The sequence below is a fragment of the Pleurodeles waltl genome, chromosome 1_2 (assembly GCF_031143425.1).
Source record: "Pleurodeles waltl isolate 20211129_DDA chromosome 1_2, aPleWal1.hap1.20221129, whole genome shotgun sequence".
Classification (NCBI taxonomy): Eukaryota; Metazoa; Chordata; class Amphibia; order Caudata; family Salamandridae; genus Pleurodeles; species Pleurodeles waltl.
The window spans coordinates 1,344,627,605-1,344,647,576 of NC_090437.1; the positions used below are offsets into that span (position 1 = coordinate 1,344,627,605).

The 19,972-nt window shown below is 47.3% G+C and overlaps 1 protein-coding gene across 1 annotated transcript; it reads left to right on the top strand.

Moving 5' to 3' along the window:
- The first annotated feature begins 566 nt into the window (after positions 1-566).
- On the top strand, positions 567-19,470 carry LOC138252369 (avidin-related protein 4/5-like). Its single transcript, XM_069205731.1, has 4 exons — positions 567-705; positions 5,175-5,358; positions 9,712-9,832; positions 19,205-19,470. Exons 1-4 carry the CDS (start codon positions 610-612, stop codon positions 19,326-19,328), a joined length of 525 nt encoding a protein of 174 aa, XP_069061832.1. The 5' UTR covers positions 567-609; the 3' UTR covers positions 19,329-19,470.
- Positions 19,471-19,972: the final 502 nt, after the last annotated feature.

Sequence of the window (19,972 nt, forward strand, 5' to 3'; positions counted from 1 at the left end):
TGCTCTTCAACAGAACTTCACACTGTGGTTAGGAAGAAGACAGAATCCCATGAATAAAAGAGGAAAAAATAAATCTCATTTTAAGCATCTGTGGAGATAATCTTGTCCACCCTACTTCTATACAACAAATTTGCCTTGTGCAAGGTTCTTCTCAGTGTGCGTATGATGCTCTGCCAAGTAGGCACTGCACTACATGGTACCCGCATGGGCCACGCCAAAGAATAATGATTCCAAGTTTCATTGCTCGTGTGTGGGGAAGGGTGGAGCAGTGATGATTCATCAGTGTGTAGGTTTCTGTGTTAAGGAAGCGCACTTGTGTAAAGTGGGACAGCCCCGTTTTATACATTATTATGCTGTCACCACCACGATAAGAGCTCATTATTTGGAGGTGGTCAGTCTCATCCTCTTAAACCATGATTTCGAAGAAAAACACCATGTTGAGGATACATCCTCCGCCCTGATATGATGAAACATTCCTTGGGTGTGGATCATCTGGTTTTAACAACATGTTGCAACAGGGTATTACTCATATTTTTATAGGAAGTCGACATGTTTTGGTGGCTTATGTCACATGCAGAGGTATATAAGAAAGTGGCACAGTGCATATGAATGTTCTTCCTTGATAGCACCATGGCTCTCCGCTGCCTTTCCGGGATCATTGCACTGGTACTCCTAGTGGCTATCGCTGATTCTGCCCATGGACTGGTAAGATACATTGAAATTATATTAAATTTGTAATCCTTCCTAGGAGCCTGTAAGGTGACAAGCCTCAGACCCTTATTTTAAGATTGCCGGCAAATGCTGCCTACCGCCGCGGCAACAGGCGCCAAAAGACCGTCACCGCTGCTAACATCCGTCTGCCAAATTATGACCACAGCTGGATTTCCGCCATAAGAAGGGAGGAAATCCATCTGTGGCCATACTGGCGGGAGGGGTTATGGTGGCGCTGCGACCACCAGCTGCGCCGTGCAAGTAGACCGCCACCAGCCGTATTATGACAAATAATACGGCATGGCGGCGTTCTGCTGGCGGGCTCTACTGGCAGTAGCAGCGCCCCATCCTGTTCCCTGCCAAAAGACCCTCTGGATGCAGGTAAGCTGGGCTTCCAACAGGGGAGGGGGGTGGAGGGTGTTGTGTGTGTGTGTGTGTGTGGGGGGGGGGGTTGTGTGCATGAATGTGTGTGGGTGTGCGTGAATGCAACTGTGTGTGTAGTATTGTTTGGGTGGGTTTATGCATGTGTGAGAATGCGTGTATGAATGGAAATATGAATGCGTGCCTGCGTGTCAGTGTGAATGTGTGCACGGATGTGTAGAGAATGAATGGCTGCATGCATGAATGAATGTGTGTATGCCTGTGTGAGTGAGTGTGTGTATGCGTGGAACATGTCTGCAAGTGTGCGTGAATGGGGGTGGAGGATTGGAAGGGGAGAATGTGGATGGAGGGGGTTTAGGGGCAACTGGGGAGTATTTGGGGGTTGGTTGAGCCTCCTACCAGTGCCAGGAAAGGAATTCCCTGTCACTGGTAGGGGCTACTGCCATGGTTTTCATGGTGTTGCGGTGGTACAATAGCGGCTGCCGGGCTGGGGATTGTTATCTCCAGCCCAGCAGCTGCTATCGCCATGGCGGTCGGAATGGTATATTGGCGGGTTGGCTGTCATAATGTGACAGTACTACCACCACATTATCACCGACCACCGGGGTCATAATGACCTCATTAGTGTAAATGCTCATCTCTGATTACTGCAGGAAATCTCTCTGCTAGCTGCAAAGTCTATGTAGGCAAGGGATTGTGGTCATGGGAAGATAAAGGGACCTGTCTAAGGTCAAACAGTGCAGGCAGGGATATTAGCTTAGCACGGGACCACGCAGACACTTTTGGCATTTTAAACCAAAAACTCCATGTTATTTGCTGCACATGAACCTTGGACCACACTCTGCGCCGGTGCCTTCCAGGTTCTCTGCTTGGTCCTTACTCTGTAACTTTATATCGCCAATATTCTTCCAGTGTTCTTTCTCCTCCAGCTGTAAAGTCCTCTCTGTAAAGTATTCTCTTAGTTACTTAGTTCTCCCTGTTCTCTCCAACTACAGACACACTAGTGGCAAGCCCTGTCACTTCCTGCAGCCTCCTGGCTGCTAGTGCCTGTATGGAGGAAATGCTGCCACAAAGGTGTGAGTAGCAGAGATAGACCATAACAAAGATGTGTCTAGCTGCGATAGACCATAACAAAGGTTAGTGCAGCTGAGACAGACCATAACAAAGATGTGTCTAGCTGCGATAGACCATAACAAAGGTTAGTACAGCTGAGACAGACCATAACAAAGGTGTGTCTAGCTGTGATAGACCATAACAAAGATGTGTCTAGCTGCGATAGACCATAACAAAGGTTTGTACAGCTGAGACAGACCATAACAAAGATGTGTCTAACTGCAATAGACCATAACAAAGGTTAGTACAGCTGAGACAGACCATAACAAAGATGTGTCTAGCTGAGACAGACCATAACAAAGGTTAGTACAGCAGAGACAGACCATAACAAAGATGTGTCTAGCTGCGATAGACCACAACAAAGGTAACTCCATGTTATTTGCTGCCCATTAACCTTGGACCACACTCTGCGCCGGTGCCTTCCAGGTTCTCTGCTTGGTCCTCACTCTTTAACTTTATATTGCCAATATTCTCCCAGTGTTCATTCTCCTCCAGCTGTAAAGTCCTCTCTGTAAAGTATTCTCTTAGTTGCTTAGTTCTCCCTGTTCTCCCCAACTAGAGACACACTAGTGGCAAGCCCTGTCACTTCCTGCAGCCTCCTGGCTGCCAGTGCCTGTATGGAGGAAATGCTGCCACAAGGGTATGAGTATCAGAGATAGACCATAACAAAGATGTGTCTAGCTGCGATAGACCATAACAAAGGTTAGTGCAGCTGAGACAGACCATAACAAAGATGTGTCTAACTGAGACAGACCATAACAAAGGTTAGTACAGCTGAGACAGACCATAACAAAGATGTGTCTAACTGAGACAGACCATAACAAAGATGTGTATAGCGTAGATAAACCATAACAAAGGTTAGTACAGCTGAGACAGACCATAAAAAAGATGGGTCTGGCAGAAATAGACCTTTACGCGTGTTGTGATGTCTGTGAACTCTGCCTGCTGGTATGACAATAACGTCATGCATTTCCTTGTGTCTGTGAGCAATGCAGGGCACAAGTCGGGAGTACACGCAAGTAGACGGCGTCTACCCACTATTTTCACAGGGTATCCCCCAGTCTACCCTGCCATGAGGTTGAGGCGCACAGAATCATGTTAAACTTGTCCAGGTGTAAGTTTCAGACCCTGGGACACACTTGGCAGTGCCTGCTTTCCTTCAAGCAGCAGCGTGCAGGGTGAAGTTGGGAGGGCCTTATCAGATTCCAGCTGGACCCATAACAAAGGCCGAAGTTAAGGGCAAACTTTTAGAGTATCCCGATTGGGGGCTATGAGGCGAGAGGGGCGGACACCTAAATGCAAATATCACGATTTGATCTTATTTCTTTTAAAGATCTATTGTGCTGATCATGCCAATGCAGGATGTCAGAGCGCTTCACATCACACGTACATATTATGCGTTGACAATAAATCATGTGTGTAAATCATAGCACAGGATGTGTTACGTAAGACACTGAGGGTTACAAGGTGTAGTAGCCACATGTCCTTCACAGCTCTCTGTGCTCAATAGAAGGATCACAATTAATGAACTGCGAGTAACAAAAGGATCTCTGTGTTAAAAGCAGTAACCCACTTACCTGCTACATACAATGCACATGTGTCCCCTGCATGTTACATGATGTGCTTTGCAGAAGACACTCTAACCCTCTCTGCTACTTTAATTCAACACTGGGACTGTGCGCTGCAGAGATCCCTGCAGCAAATGTGTAACCTCCAGAGCTATCCTACCGTTATCAGTACTGGCTGAGATCTAGTTGGAACACAAAGGTCTCTGCAGCGGGTGCCTTAACCCCATCAGATATTTTAAAATGCAGACTTTGCAACCAATTAAGCAGAAGAAATTTACTGCTACGTTTCCCCTTCTTGACAATTTCTTTGTGTCAGAGTTTTAAAAAATACATTTTCTAAGTTGAGGCCCAGATTTTGAGTCAGGGTTGTGACAACCCCGACACAAAATATCATTAGTTAAATATTGTCATGTGGTCACGTGTACTCACGATAGACCTGCTAAACATGTGTGCGGTGTTAAGATCTGATGCCACTTCTTGGGATGTCACTTCCTGTGAGGTCATGGATTGTGATGTCACTTCCTGTGATTCTGTGTGTGATGTCATATGCTGTCAGGTGCCATGATCTCACTTGCATAATGTCCTGCTTGGTTTGTGCCCCCACTTCTATTTTAGGACTTGTGCCCTGAGCTGTGCCTGTTGGTATGACAATAACGTCATGCATTTCCTGATGTTTGTGACCTATGCCTGTTGGTATGACCATGACGTCACTCGCACCATGCTGCGTGGTGGACTAGCCTGGTGATAGAGTCATGCCCCTGTTGGAGGGTCGAGGTGTGAAGATGTGACTGTGACTGGCTGGTGCCCTCTGCACCTCTTGTGGTCTGTAGTGACCTCACACTCGCCTCTTCCCTCCAGGGCAGCCTCGGGGGGTCCTGGAGGAGTGAACATGGCACCCTGCTGTGTGGTGGACTAGCCTGGTGATAGAGTCATGCCCCTGTTGGAGGGTCGAGGTGTGAAGATGTGACTGTGACTGGCTGGTGCCCTCTGCACCTCTTGTGGTCTGTAGTGACCTCACACTCGCCTCTTCCCTCCAGGGCAGCCTCGGGGGGTCCTGGAGGAGTGAACATGGCACCCTGCTGTGTGGTGGACTAGCCTGTTGATAGAGTCATGCCCCTGTTGGAGGGTCGAGGTGTGAAGATATGACTGTGATTGATGCTCTCTGGTGCCCTCTGCACCTCTTGTGGTCTGTAGTGCCCTCACACTCGCCTCTCCCCTCCAGTGCAGCCTCGGGAGGTCCTGGAGGAGTGAACATGGCACCCTGCTGTGTGGTGGACTAGCCTGTTGATAGAGTCATGTTCCTGTTGGAGGGTCGAGGTGTGAAGATGTGACTGTGATTGGCTGGTGCTCTCTGCACCTCTTGTGGTCTGTAGTGACCTCACACTCGTCTCTTCCCTCCAGTGCAGCCTTGGGGGGTCCTGGAAGAGTGAACATGGCACCCTGATGACCATGCGCCTTGGGGTCAACGGGATCATCACCGGCACCTACCAGTCATCCAGCAAAGCCCCGACGTCTGTGCTGATTGGATACCAGCAGCAGGGCGACAACCCAACCTTCGGAGTGACGGTCAAGAACAGCGCTGCACGTGAGTACTGCGCGGCGCTATGTCTTCTCCGCGCTGTGGGAGGCGCACGCCCCTCCTGCGCCCCCTTCTCCCTGTTTCTACTCCCTCCCCGCCTACCTCTTCTTCCTCTTCTTGGGATGTTTGTTACCGTTGCTCTAGCTCCCAGAAGCGGCAGAGCGCTTTACAAAGGACAGTCCCGGACCAGAAATCCCCCAAACATGAGGTGCCGGACCGTGGACACGGGGATGTGTGTGTGTAAGAGGGGGCGCAATCTGCCTGCTACTGACATTGGCATCTCACGGGGTTTGGAGGGGGCACAGGTGGCTTATGCTGAGATCAGCATCTCATGGGGGCGGGTGGGGGGGGAAGGAATGCACCAGTTACTTCTGCATCAGCATCTCCTGGAAGGTACATGAGGCGGCAGGTACAGGTCACTTCTGCTGACGTCAGCATCTCATGGGGGTGGATGGGGAGGGGGGGCAGGTACAGGTCACTTCTACTGACATCAGCATCTCATGGGGGTGGATGGGGAGGGGGGGCAGGTACAGGTCACTTCTGCTGACGTCAGCATCTCCTGGGGAGTGGATAGGGAGGGGGGGCAGGTACAGGTCACTTCTACTGACATCAGCATCTCATGGGGGTGGATGGGGGGGGGGGCAGGTACAGGTCACTTCTGCTGACATAAAGCATCCCATGGGGGTGGATGGGGAGGGGGGCAGGTACAGGTCACTTCTGCTGACGTCAGCATCTCAAGGGGGTGGATGTGGAGGGGGCAGGTACAGGTCACTTCTGCTGACGTCAGCATCTCATGGGGGTGGATGGGGAGGGGGCAGGTACAGGTCACGTCTACTGACGTCAGCATCTCATGGAGGTGGATGTGGAGGGGCAGGTACAGGTCACGTCTACTGACGTCAGCATCTCATGGAGGTGGATGTGGAGGGGCAGGTGCAGGTCACGTCTACTGACCTCACAATGTGACTGCACGCACCTTAAGAGCTGCAGTCAATATAATAATGTCTGTAAGTGATGGACCCGAACTACAGGCCGAACCTAGAGGCAGGTAAGGCAGAGAAACATTCCTCCCCGCAGCGCCTGTACACAAGGACCCCGTGGAGCCTTAACACAAGGGAAGACTGTAGGAGGCTGGACTGGCTTGTAGTGAGTACCAAGGGGTACTTGCACCTTGCACCAGGCCCAGTTATCCCTTATTAGTGTATAGGGTGTCTAGCAGCTTAGGCTGATAGATAATGGTAGCTTAGCAAAGCAGCTCAGGCTGAACTAGGAGACGTGTGAAGCTACTACAGTACCACTTAGTGTCATATGCACAATATCATAAGAAAACACAATACACAGTTATACTAAAAATAAAGGTACTTTATTTTTATGACAATATGCCAAAGTATCTTAGAGTGTACCCTCAGTGAGAGGATAGGAAATATACACAAGATATATATACACAATAGCAAAAATATGCAGTATAGTCTTAGAAAACAGTGCAAACAATGTATAGTTACAATAGGATGCAATGGGGAAACATAGGGATAGGGGCAACACAAACCATATACTCCAGAAGTGGAATGCGAACCACGAATGGACCCCAAACCTATGTGACCTTGTAGAGGGTCGCTGGGACTATTAGAAAATAGTGAGAGTTAGCAAAATAACCCTCCCCAAGACCCTGAAAAGTGAGTGCAAAGTGCACTAAAGTTCCCCTAAGGACAAAATAGTCGTGTTAGAGGGAAAATGCAAGGAAAACACAAATCAGCAATGCAACAACGATGGATTCCTGACTGAGGGTACCTGTGGAACAAGGGGACCAAGTCCAAAAGTCACAAGCAACTCGGAGATGGGCAGATGCCCAAGAAATGCCAGTGGTTGGTGCAAAGAAGCTCTTACTAGGCTGAAGAACTGTGAATACTGCAGGAACGACAAGGGCTAGAGACTTCCCCTTTGGAGGATGAATCTCCCACGCCTTGGAGAGTCGTGCAGAAGTGTTTTCCCGCCGGATGGACGCCAACAAGCCTTGCTACACGCAAATCGTGCATTTGGCGTTTTTGGACGCTGCTGGGGCCCAGGAGGGACCAGGAGGTCGCAAATTGGACCTGCAGAGAGAGGGGACGTCGAGCAAGACAAAGAGCCCTCACTGAAGCAGGTAGCACCCGGAGAAGTGCCAGAAACAGGCACTACGAGGATGCGTGAAACGGTGCTCGCCGAAGTTGCACAAAGGAGTCCCACGTCGCCGGAGACCAACTTAGAAAGTCGTGCAATGCAGGTTAGAGTGCCGTGGACCCAGGCTTGGCTGTGCACGAAGGATTTCCGCCGGAAGTGCACAGGGGCCGGAGTAGCTTGCAAAGTCGCGGTTTCCAGCAATGCAGCCCAGCGAGGTGAGGCAAGGACTTACCTCCACCAAACTTGGGCTGAAGAGTCACTGGACTGTGGGGGTCACTTGGACGGTGTCGCTGGATTCGAGGGACCTCGCTCGTCGTGCTGAGAGGAGACCCAAGGGACCGGTAATGCAGCTTTTTGGTGCCTGCGGTTGCAGGGGGAAGATTCCGTCGACCCACGGGAGATTTCTTCGGAGCTTCTGGTGCAGAGAGGAGGCAGACTACCCCCACAGCATGCACAAGCAGGAAAACAGTCGAGAAGGCGGCAGGATCAGCGTTACAGAGTTGCAGTAGTCGTCTTTGCTACTATGTTGCAGGTTTGCAGGCTTCCAGCGCGGTCAGCGGTCGATTCCTTATCAGAAGGTGAAGAGGGAGATGCAGAGGAACTCGGCTGAGCTCATGCATTCGTTATCTAAAGTTTCCCCAGAGACAGAGACCCTAAATAGCCAGAAAAGAGGGTTTGGCTACCTAGGAGAGAGGAAAGGCTACTAACACCTGAAGGAGCCTATCACAAGGAGTCTCTGACGTCACCTGGTGGCACTGGCCACTCAGAGCAGTCCAGTGTGCCAGCAGCACCTCTGTTTCCAAGATGGCAGAGGTCTGGAGCACACTGGAGGAGCTCTGGACACCTCCCAGGGGAGGTGCAGGTCAGGGGAGTGGTCACTCCCCTTTCCTTTGTCCAGTTTCGCGCCAGAGCAGGGGCTAAGGGGTCCCTGAACCGGTGTAGACTGGCTTATGCAGAATTGGGCACATCTGTGCCCAACAAAGCATTTCCAGAGGCTGGGGGAGGCTACTCCTCCCCTGCCTTCACACCATTTTCCAAAGGGAGAGGGTGTCACACCCTCTCTCAGAGGAAGTTCTTTGTTCTGCCATCCTGGGCCAGGCCTGGCTGGACCCCAGGAGGGCAGCTGCCTGTCTGAGGGGTTGGCAGCAGCAGCAGCTGCAGTGAAACCCCAGGAAGGGCAGTCTGGCAGTACCAGGGTCTGTGCTACAGACCACTGGGATCATGGAATTGTACCAACAATGCCAGGATGGCATAGAGGGGGCAATTCCATGATCATAGACATGTTACATGGCCATATTCGGAGTTACCATGGTGAAGCTACATATAGGTAGTGACCTATATGTAGTGCACGCGTGTAATGGTGTCCCCGCACTCACAAAGTTCAGTGAATTGGCTCTGAACAATGTGGGGGCACCTTGGCTAGTGCCAGGGTGCCCTCACACTAAGTAACTTTGCACCTAACCTTTACCAGGTAAAGGTTAGACATATAGGTGACTTATAAGTTACTTAAGTGCAGTGTAAAATGGCTGTGAAATAACGTGGACGTTATTTCACTCAGGCTGCAGTGGCAGGCCTGTGTAAGAATTGTCTGAGCTCCCTATGGGTGGCAAAAGAAATGCTGCAGCCCATAGGGATCTCCTGGAACCCCAATACCCTGGGTACCTCAGTACCATATACTAGGGAATTATAAGGGTGTTCCAGTAAGCCAATGTAAATTGGTAAAAATGGTCACTAGCCTGTCAGTGACAATTTGGAAAGAAATGAGAGAGCATAACCACTGAGGTTCTGATTAGCAGGGCCTCAGTGAGACAGTTAGTCACTACACAGGTAACACAATCAGGCACACTTATGAGCACTGGGGCCCTGGGTTACCAGGGTCCCAGTGACACATACAACTAAAACAACATATATACAGTGAAAAATGGGGGTAACATGCCAGGCAAGATGGTACTTTCCTACAAAGACAAATCGATATTCATTTACTGGGTGATTTATATAAAGTCAGACCAGGAAACTTGGATAAATCCCGGCTTCTCCGCTTAGAATATCTGATCTTAGGCAAATATTCTATTTCACCAAAGCTTTATTTTCTTCATTATGGCAAATGAAATCAAGCTCAGATGTGTGAGATCGGACTAGCAGCTGGACACAAGTATCACTTTATTAAACCCTTTTCTCACCGTGCCTTGCTCCCCTCTCTTGCAGCCACCATCACCATGCTGGCAGGGCAGTGCTACACAAAGCCTGATGGAGAACCAACCCTGAGAACCACCTGGATCCTGAGAGAGCCCGTGGGAAACCTGACAGAGGACTGGAAGAGCTCACGGTGAGGGGGGGGGGGCACTGATGTGTGGGTGGGAGAGCTGCCCATTTGGTGGAGCCGATCCCCCTACTCCGTATTATAACCAGGCTCGAATCCCGGCGCCGGCTCAGCATCCTGTGATTCTGGGAAAATCACTTAATCTGCCCACGAAGAATGAATGTGTCTTTGTGTTACGTAACTGGTGCTCATGTAAAGCGCTTCAATGCCTTCGGACGAGTTAGCGCTATAGAAAACTGCAAAAAAAATGGATGACGTGTCCCTGAGTCTTGCATGCATCAGGGTCTCTGTACTGCTCACTTCTGGCTTCGAAGCGCTTTGATCCATAGCTCTGTACTTGCCCCTTTGCAGGTAACTGACAGCACTAACTGTGGTTTGTCTGGATAGCTCTATGTGACTCTTTCCGGTCAGGGTTGGTGCCAAAATTGTGACGCTAACCCTGAACAGTTCCTAGGGGTGCTTTGAAAACAGTGGTGTGCCCCCTTTTAACGCCTGCTCTGAGCAGGCTTTAAAAATGCCGAAAACAATGAAGCAAAGAAATCTTGTAGATTTCTTTGCCCATTTTTTCAGCCCCTCTAACGGGGGAACGCCCCCAGTGCATACATTATGTTTGGTGCAGGCATAATGTGGCGCAAGGGATTACAAAGTGGTGCAATGCATGTATTGCGTGACTTTGTAAATCTTGCGCAGCGTTTTTACCATAATATTGTCACATTAGCATAAAAAAATGATGCTAATGTGGGGATATTATGGCTCAAGGGGCTCTTGAATCTGCCCCATGTTTCATCATAACCCGCATATCAGCACATATCTTCGTATTATCAACATACACTTCATCAGTGGTTGAAGCGCATTAAAACAAGTATGGGACCCTTGATGCTGTGTGCAAAGGGGCGTGGTTAGTGAGCGTGGGGGTGGGGTCAAAGGCGTGGCTAAAAAACTAAACATTCTCTAACTTTTCTCAGTCTTTCACCTTCAAGTAACTACGTACAAAATATGGCACAGGTTAAATAAGAAATAAATTCATGTCAGGTTAATCAGTGGGAAATGAGCTTCCGTACACCACAAATCCTGTTAGTTAATGCTCTGCAGAGGTCTGTGTGTAACCAGAGAGCCACTGAACTGACTCCTGGGTGGTGCAGCGGAGAACAGTGACTTGTGTATGTCTAGTGCTACGAGGCCCCAGCCAGTGGCAGAAGGCACTGAATATGTAAGTCATTATTTTAAAATTGGATTACACACAGTTTTAGATATATTGCTACTAAATGTAGAAAAACATTGAAGATAAAGTGGCTCAAAAATCTACATTTTGGTAACATCCAGACTGTACATAGTACATTTTTTTATAACTGTCCATTAACAGCCACACTTCACATCTGAGCTGGTAACTCCCTTGCAATACCACCCAAAAAGAATAAATCTGTGTCGCCAGGAAGCTTCAAGTGGCTCCATCATTTAAAGCCAATTCTGGCTTCCAGGCACCCTTTACATTTGCAGATTAACCAGTTATGCACATTTGTTTCAGGCAGCAGTCCCCTGGCAGGAAGGCTTGTTTAGCCGTCTGCCCCTCCTCGGTTTCACAGACTCCCTGCCTTACATTTCAGCCCAACCACGTCAACTCTCAGACTTAACCATTCTGGAACGGAGCTCTTTTCCCAAAAGTAGGGGAACATTTGTCTTAAATTAAAAAGTATGGGGTTGTCGTGCCCATCTGATCCCTCCCACTTCGACAACTACACTTCATTTAGAATTATCTGCATAAAGAGAAGTCTTTATTAAAAAAACCTGTTATGCGTACAGCAAATAGCAGTAAAGAGCACACACGGTCCAGATGAAGTGCAAAACAGGATCTCTGCGTCCATTTCATGAGGAGGGTTAAATACCACTGGGGTCTGAGGGTCCCTCACATCACCGTCCCTCGAACGCTAAGTAGAACCATCTAAACCTCCTTCTGCCTCAGTACTAATGACACCCTCAACAACAAAACCTGCACCTTGAGGACACAGTGACACAAGCAACACAATGGATGTCCAGGCAGAGCCGTTACTTATGCCAAGACAAGGTGTGTTACCTTCAGGACACTTATCTTGTAGACAAAACTCACAAAACAGAAGGTCCCACCACCATCCACTCCAGAGATACAGCTCAAATGTACAGCTAGGGCAATAGAATGTTTACCACAAGTTCAATAATTGTGGAAATACTTTGAAGATTAACAGTAAGTGATGAGAAATTAAAGTATTTGGTGAGGACCGGGTGACCTCCCCACAGATTTCCTGCAGAGAAGACCCTGCTGCCTCTGACCAAGAAGTGGAAACTGACCTGAACATTTTCTGAAACTAGGTGGTCACTTGAAGTGTAACCTTGTGGGATCGCTTGCCAAACCCTTAGAAACGCCTGACCCTTCTGCATGTCTGATAGGTTTATAACAAATGTTTTTGCTGTTCTGGGAGAAGACTGCAGTCGATGATGAACCTCAATGAATCAATCTGTCAATCATACTTTATAAAAGCACACTACTCACCCGCAAGGGTCTCAAGGCGCTATGCGGCTTTGGTCCTCTGTGCTTCAGTCGAGGAGCCAGGTCTTAAGGTCCTTCCTGAATTGAGGTAACAATGGTGACTGCCTGAGATGAAGAGGAAAGGTGTTCCAGCTCTTTGCCGCGAGGTAGGCGAAGGGTCTTCCTCCAGCCGAGGTCTTCCGTATACAGGGTACGGTGGCTAGAGCAGCTTGAACTGCCAGACCAGGTTCTCCCTTGACTGGAACACCAGAACCCAGGACCAGTGTCACCTTTATTAGGGTTCTTCAGTAGGATTAGAGAAGTCTGCAGATGTAAGTGCCTTCTCAGTGTCAGATCTTACTCTCACCTGACTGCAGGGGTGAGACGTTCATGTAATTCTAGGGGTCTGCAGATGTAAGTGCTGTCTCAGTGTCACATTGTGATCTCACCTGACTGCAGGGTGAGACATTTGTGTAAGTCTAGAGAAGGCTTCAGATATAAGTGCTGTCTCAGTGCTAGATCCTCGTCTCCCCTGATGGAGTGGAGAGACATTCAGGTAAGTCTAGATTGGGGAGCAGATGTGAGTGCAGTCTCAGTGCTAGATGCTGGTCTCACCCAACTGCATGGGAGAGACACTGATGTAAGTCAAGAGGGGCTTCTCAACAATTTGTTGCCCTTCAGAGTGGCATGTGTTTGTAGCAGAAAAGTACACAGATTTCCTTGCCTTCTGGGCAGGGATGGTTAGGCCATTTTGTTTCTGCTATTTTAATCTGCTCTTTTTGGGACTTCAGTCTATCACTATCCCATGGGTTACAATGGGCCTAAGGCCTGGAATGCCATAAGAGGACATTACCACCTCTTGTAAAACCGAAGCACATCGTCACAGCTCAACTCTCTCCTCCAAAGACCAACAGATTCCACTAAATATGGTGGTCAGGCTTCCTGGTCATGGCTCAGTTGAAAGGCCAAGGCAACCATTGCGTGACATCTATCGAGATCACGCAATGAGAGGTTAGTCAATAATTTTAGGATCAGACCCGAAAACTATGATGTGGGTTGACTTCTTGAAACATAGTTGGTAATTGTTGGCTGCCAGTTTCACATATCCTTGTACTCAGTATTCCAGACTGGAAGCCAGACCAACCGAGCCTGAGGGACATCTGCACTTTGATTACTTCTGAAGGGACTTGTCTCAGTACACTGGACCAGGATTACAGGTGCTGCTCCTGCTGTCCTGGATCCAGGATGTGGAGGTGGTGTGGTGGGGGGCTGGGGAGGGGGGTCAGAAACTACGCAGTGCTCTTCATTGTGTCTAGGAGGTGCCAGAAGTCCTACACAGGGAGTCATCAGCCAAGACTCATGGTGATGGAGACAGACAAGGACATCTTAAGGGTTTGGTGGGCCCAGAACAACTTTGAATATATGATCCAGCGTCACCTCTTTCATGTGTTCTTTGGCCAGGTCACTGACAGTCCACAGGCAGACTATTCCACATGCTAAATATGTTTATATCGAATACTCATGGATAGTGAAATGCTTTCAAGGTTTAACACAGAAGCAGCTCACTAATATTACTGCAAATAATCCCAGTGACCCCCTCCCATTCTCTTATGTGCCGACCTGCTTTGGTCTAAAAGAGGGGTTGCATGAAACTTAAACACAACCGGCCACATCTACAAGAAAGTGTGCAGTCCCTGCCCGCCTAACGACACCGCGGTTGGCTCGTTTCCACAACAGCGTTATTGTGGCGCTTTGCTGGATTACTATTACTGCTACTACTGCTACCTCTACTACTACTACTACTACTGCTGCTACTACTACTGCTAGTACTATTGCTATTTCTACCTCTTCTGCTATTTCTACTACCACTACTCTTGGTATTACTGCTACTACTACTACTACTACCTCAACTACCACTACTACTATTGCTACTGCTACTATTACTACCTCTACTACTAATACTATGACCTTTACTACTACTGCTATTTCTACCACTACAACTTGTAATACCACTACCATAACTATTACTGCTACTGCTTCTACTACTACTATTACCACCATTGCTACTACTACCACTATTACTACTGCAGCTAATACTACTGCACCTATTATTAATACCTCTACTGCTACCACTCATATTAATGCCACTATTACTACTGGTGCTACTACTGGTGCTACTACTGCTACTACTACTATTTGTATTACTGCTGCTACTACTAGTTCTACTACTACTGCTAGTACTACTACTATTTCTACTGCTACAGCTATTCATACTACCACTACTCTTGGTATTACTGCTACTATTACTACTATTACTACCTCTACTACTACTAATACTACTATGACCTTTACTACTACTACTTCTACCTCAACTATTACTTATAATACCAGTACTGTAATGATTACTGCTACTGCTGCTACTACTACTATTACTGCCACTGCTACCACTACTGGTAATACTACTACTATTACTACTGCTGCTATGACTAATGCTACTATTACTACTACCTTCACTACTATCGCTCCTACTACTGCTACTACTATTACTGCTATTATTGCTACAGCTCCTACTACTGCTCCTACTACCTCTACTACTATTTGTATTACTGCTGCTCCTACTGATGCTGCTACTGCTGCTACTAATACTACAACTCCTGCCTCTACTACCACTACTAATACTATTGATTCTACTACTTCTACCTCTACTATTTCCACTACTACTATTACTACTAATGCTGCAGCTGCTACTACTGCTACTGCTAATACTACTGCTACTACTATCTTTACTACTACTACTACTACTAATACTACTGCCACTACTACTGCTAGTACTACTGCTATTTGTTCCTCTACCACTACTTCTACTACCACTACTGTTACTGCAACTATTACTCCTACTACCTCTACTACAGCTACTATTACTACTGCTGCTAATACTGCTACTACTACTCCTACCTCTACTACTACTGCTACTACTGCTATTACAACTACTGCTACAGGAGAGAACTAAAGAGTGGATCCGAGGGTCCTATTTGTATACCTGTTGCCAATGCCTGCACACCTGCCCTGGCCCCAGTCTGTGTGCAATCATAACAGGCTAGAGTGAGGGTCTTTAAAGTGCAAATGTAACAGGTGACAGCTCTGCCCCTCCGATCAAGTCAAGATGGCCCATTGTGCCAACACCCAACGTCTCTATTGTATGGCAGTTTGGGAGGAATACACAAAGGCCATCTGCCAACTACAACTAGTCACGTGACTCAGAAAACAGGCTGCAGGCACCAAAGGGTTAGTTCATGCAAAAAACAAATGTCTAAAAGTGGCATTTTCATAACTGTCACTCAAAATCTGAGTTCATTATTAAAAGGCATTTTAAATGATAAATATTCAGACACCAAACATGAGAATCTTACCTACTCTCAAACGAACTTTAACACGTATTAAATGTAACATGGTGACCCAGTGCTATCCCATGGGAGAGGAAGCCCTTGCAATAGTGAAAAACAAAGTTCAAAGTTTTTCACTACCAGGAGATGTAAGACTTCAGAATACATGTCCAACTTTTTAAAATACAATACAACCTGCCCTATGGGTTGTTGAGGGCCTACCTTAGAGATGACTTACATGTATTAAAAAGGAAGGCTTAGGCCTGGCTAAGGGTTTATTTTGCCAGGTCTAAATGACCCTTTAAAACTACACAGACGAACTGCAATGACAGGCCTTGGACATGTCTTAAAAAGCTACTCAAGTGGGAGGCACAATACGTGTTGCAGGCCTACTAGTAGCATTTCATTTGCAGGCCCTGAATACCCGTAGTACCACTTCACATGGGACTTATAAGTAAATTAAATGTGCCAATTGGGTGTTAGCCAATTTTACAATTTTTAAAGGAGAGAGTGCAAGCACTTTAGCCCTAGCTAGACATGTGTTTAAGCCACCAAACATTGAAGTTAGCACAACAGGAGGGTTAAAGGCAAAAGGTTATGGGATGACCCTGCAGAGAGGGTCAAATCCAACAGGAAGTAAAGAGGAATCGTTAGGCTTCACTTAGTTTCTGTTCTGTTTCCACAACCCTCTAAGGCCCCAGGTCTCAGGGAGTCATGGGGTTACCATGACAACTACATTAATACTTTTCAAAGGGAATGTTTGGGGATTTCAATGAATAAATCACAGTTCTTGGTTTGTTTTGACATCTTGCAAAGCCTTATTGGGGTCTGCAGTGTCATGGCATTCTGGCACACCCATTGACTTGGTGTTCTCTTGTCATGTCTGGAACTAAAACTTGGATCAGGGTTGCAATGCGACTAAGGATATCACTGAGGAGCTAGAAAAATAATGTTATGTAGAGTAATTCCAACATGATGCATTTTCACAGATTAAGGATGCATTTAGTGATATGAAGCCTCATGGTACTTCATACATCATCAGCCAGTTGAAAAATCAAAGCCATTCCAGTGTGGCCCCTTTCACGGTCATTGCCTTATCTGGAAGGATTTCAATCATTTTAAAATATCGGAAATTGAATGATTTCATTTTTTAATACATCACCTTCTCAAATTAAACACCCTAAACATATGTCGAAGAATGCTAGCTGAATAATGGCACAACACAGCCTGTGGATCTGTGGTACTTTTGGGAAAAGATGTGATGACTCTGTATTGTGTATAGTGAAACGGATAGTTTACATGTATCTACCTAATGAGGGCTGATTTTATACAAATCTTTAACCTATCCACTCTCTGGTATCATTTCATCATTACCCCCTCCCCTCAGCGCCTTGAGACCCTCACCGGTGAGTAGTGCACTTTACAAATACTCTGATTGATTGATTAATTATATTAGAGAACCTTCATCAGGACAGAAGACAGAGAATGCATGTGAAATGTGTCACCTGTGATCTTAAACAGGGAGGAGAGTAGTTTATGAAAACTTTCAATTAGATGTCTTTCTCAAGGGGTTTACAGCTAGCACGGCAACCCACGTTTCATTTGTTGGCACAGCAGAGTCATGGGGTTTATATTACGTGAAGGGGGAAACTGATGACAAAGTTACATCAAGTGACTACACTCTACAGGGAACTAGCGTGTACAAGATGCAAAGGGCACTGTGAAGTGTGCCAGTAAGCAATACCCTCTTTTGTAGTTAACATGCTCTCTGCATGTGTGCTTGTCTGCATGTGTGCTCTCTGCATATGTGCTCTCTGCACGTGTGCTTGTCTGCATGTGTGCTCTCTGCATGTGTGCTCTCTGAATGTGTGCTCTTGGAATGTGTGCTTTTCTGCATGTGTGCTTGTCTGCATGTGTGGTCTTGGAATGTGTGCTTGTCTGCATGTGTGCTTGTCTGCATGTGTGCTCTCTGCATGTGTGCTCTCTGCATGTGTGCTTGTCTGCATGTGTGCTTGTCTGCATGTGTGCTCTCTGCATGTGTGTTTGTCTGCATGTGTGCTCTCTGCACATGTGCTCTCTGCATGTGTGCTTGTTTGCATGTGCTCTCTCTGCATGTGTGCTCTCTGCATGTGTTCTTGTTTACATGTGTGCTCTCTGCATGTGTGCTCTCTGCATATGTGCTCTCTAAACGTGTGCTTGTCTGCAGGTGTGCTCTCTGCATGTGTGCTCTCTGAATGTGTGCTTGTCTGCATGTGTACTATCTGCATGTGTGCTCTGTGAATGTGTGCTTGTCTGCATGTGTACTCTGGATGTGTGCTCTCTGCATGTGGGCTTTCTGCATATGTGCTCTCTGCATGTGTGCTTGTCTGCATGTGTGCTCTCTGCATGTGTGCTTGCTGCATGTGTGCTTGTCTGCATGTGTGCTTGTCTGCATGTGTGATTGTCTACATGTGTCCTCTTTGCGTGTGTACTTGCTGTATGTGTGCTTGCTGCATGTGTGCTTGTTACATGTGTGCTTGTCTGCATGTGTTCTTGTCTGCATGTGTGATTGTCTACATGTGTCCTCTTTGCATGTGTGCTTGCTGTATGTGTGCTTGCTGCATGTGTGCTTGTTACGTGTGTGCTTGTCTGCATGTGTGATTGTCTACATGTATCCTCTTTGCATGTGTGTTCGCTGCATGTGTGCTTGCTGCATGTGTGCCTGTTGCATGTGTGCATGTCGGCATATGTGATTGTCTACATTTGTGCTCTTTGCATGTTTGCTCTTTGCATGTGTGTATGTCTGCACGTGTGATTGTCTACATGTGTGCTCTTTGCATATGTGCTCTTTGCATGTGTCCTCTTTGCATGTGTGCTTGCTGCATGTGTACTCTCTGCATGTGTGCTTGTTGCATGTGTGCTTGTCTGCATCTGTGATTGTCTGCATGTGTGCTCTCTGAATGTGTGCTCTCGGAATGTGTGCTTGTCTGCATGTGTGCTCGCTGCATGTGTGCTCTGCATGCGTGCTTTCTGCATGTGTGCTCCCCTCATGTGTGCTCGCTGCATGTGTGCTTGCTGCATGTGTTGTCTGCATGTGTGATCGCTGCATGTGTGCTCTCTGCATTTGTGCTCTGCATGTGTGCTCGATACATTTGTGCTTTCTGCATGTGTGCTCGCTGCATGTGTGCTCTGCATGTGTGCTAGCTGCACATGTGCTCTCTGCATGTGTTTTCTGCATGTGTGCTCGCTGCATGTGTGCTCTCTGCATGTGTGCTCTCTGCATTTGTGCTCTCTGCATGTGTGCTCGCTGCATGTGTGCTCTCTGCATGTGTACTCTCTGCATGTGTGCTCTCTGCATTTGTGCTCGCTTCATGTTTGCTCACTGAATGTGTGCTTGGTTTGATTCCTTTTCTATCTTCTGTTTTCAATATTGAGAACAATATGCCAGCATTACCCCTCTTTGTTTTCTATCTCTCATGACATCTTTCTAACATATTTGTTATTCCTGTAACACAGGTTTGGGACCGCCAGTTTCTCAACGAATGATAATGTAAATGGTGAAGCAGATGGACAGTGGACTGGGGGCCAGAGTCAGATACACAACACCCCGAAACCAACTGAAGGCAAAGTGAAGAGCTAGTGGTGGGAGCAAAGCCTGCTTCTCACACCCTGAGAAGGCCACATCCAGGATGCTGTGCTCAGCAGCCTCTCTTCCACCCTTAATGGCTTCTTCAAATGTATTGTTCATTTTAAATATTGTTAATAAAACAGATGTGAAGGTGCTCGGTGTGTATTTGACTTTGTAGCCATGTGTGTAGATTGATTTCACTATGTGGGCCTATTAATACCTCCTTCTTCTTTCCTTCGCCTGTTGCTTCTCGTCATATGTAGCTTCCATTGTCCTCTCCACATCTCATGCCTTCTTCTCATGATGTATCCTTAATGATATACCTCACCCTACCTGTGGCCAGCTCACACTCCTGGGATTGAGGTTGTCTTTAGGTGCTCTCTCTGCACATGACAGATGAGCAGAGTCAGGTGTGAACATACATTCAACCCTGACATGGACACTTACTCCACCCAAGGTTGATTCCTGAAGGGTGGTGACCAAAGGGCTTGTCTCTGGAGGAGATGAAACAACTAGAGCCTCACCAGAATGGCTTGGTGCGTTTGTAACTCAAGATGAGCTTTAGAGACAGTGTCCTGGATTGTCCTGGAAGCTGCCCATGAGAAACTTCTTTGATTCAGAGCATCACCTGCCTCCTCCTCTCCTTGGGTCTCCTG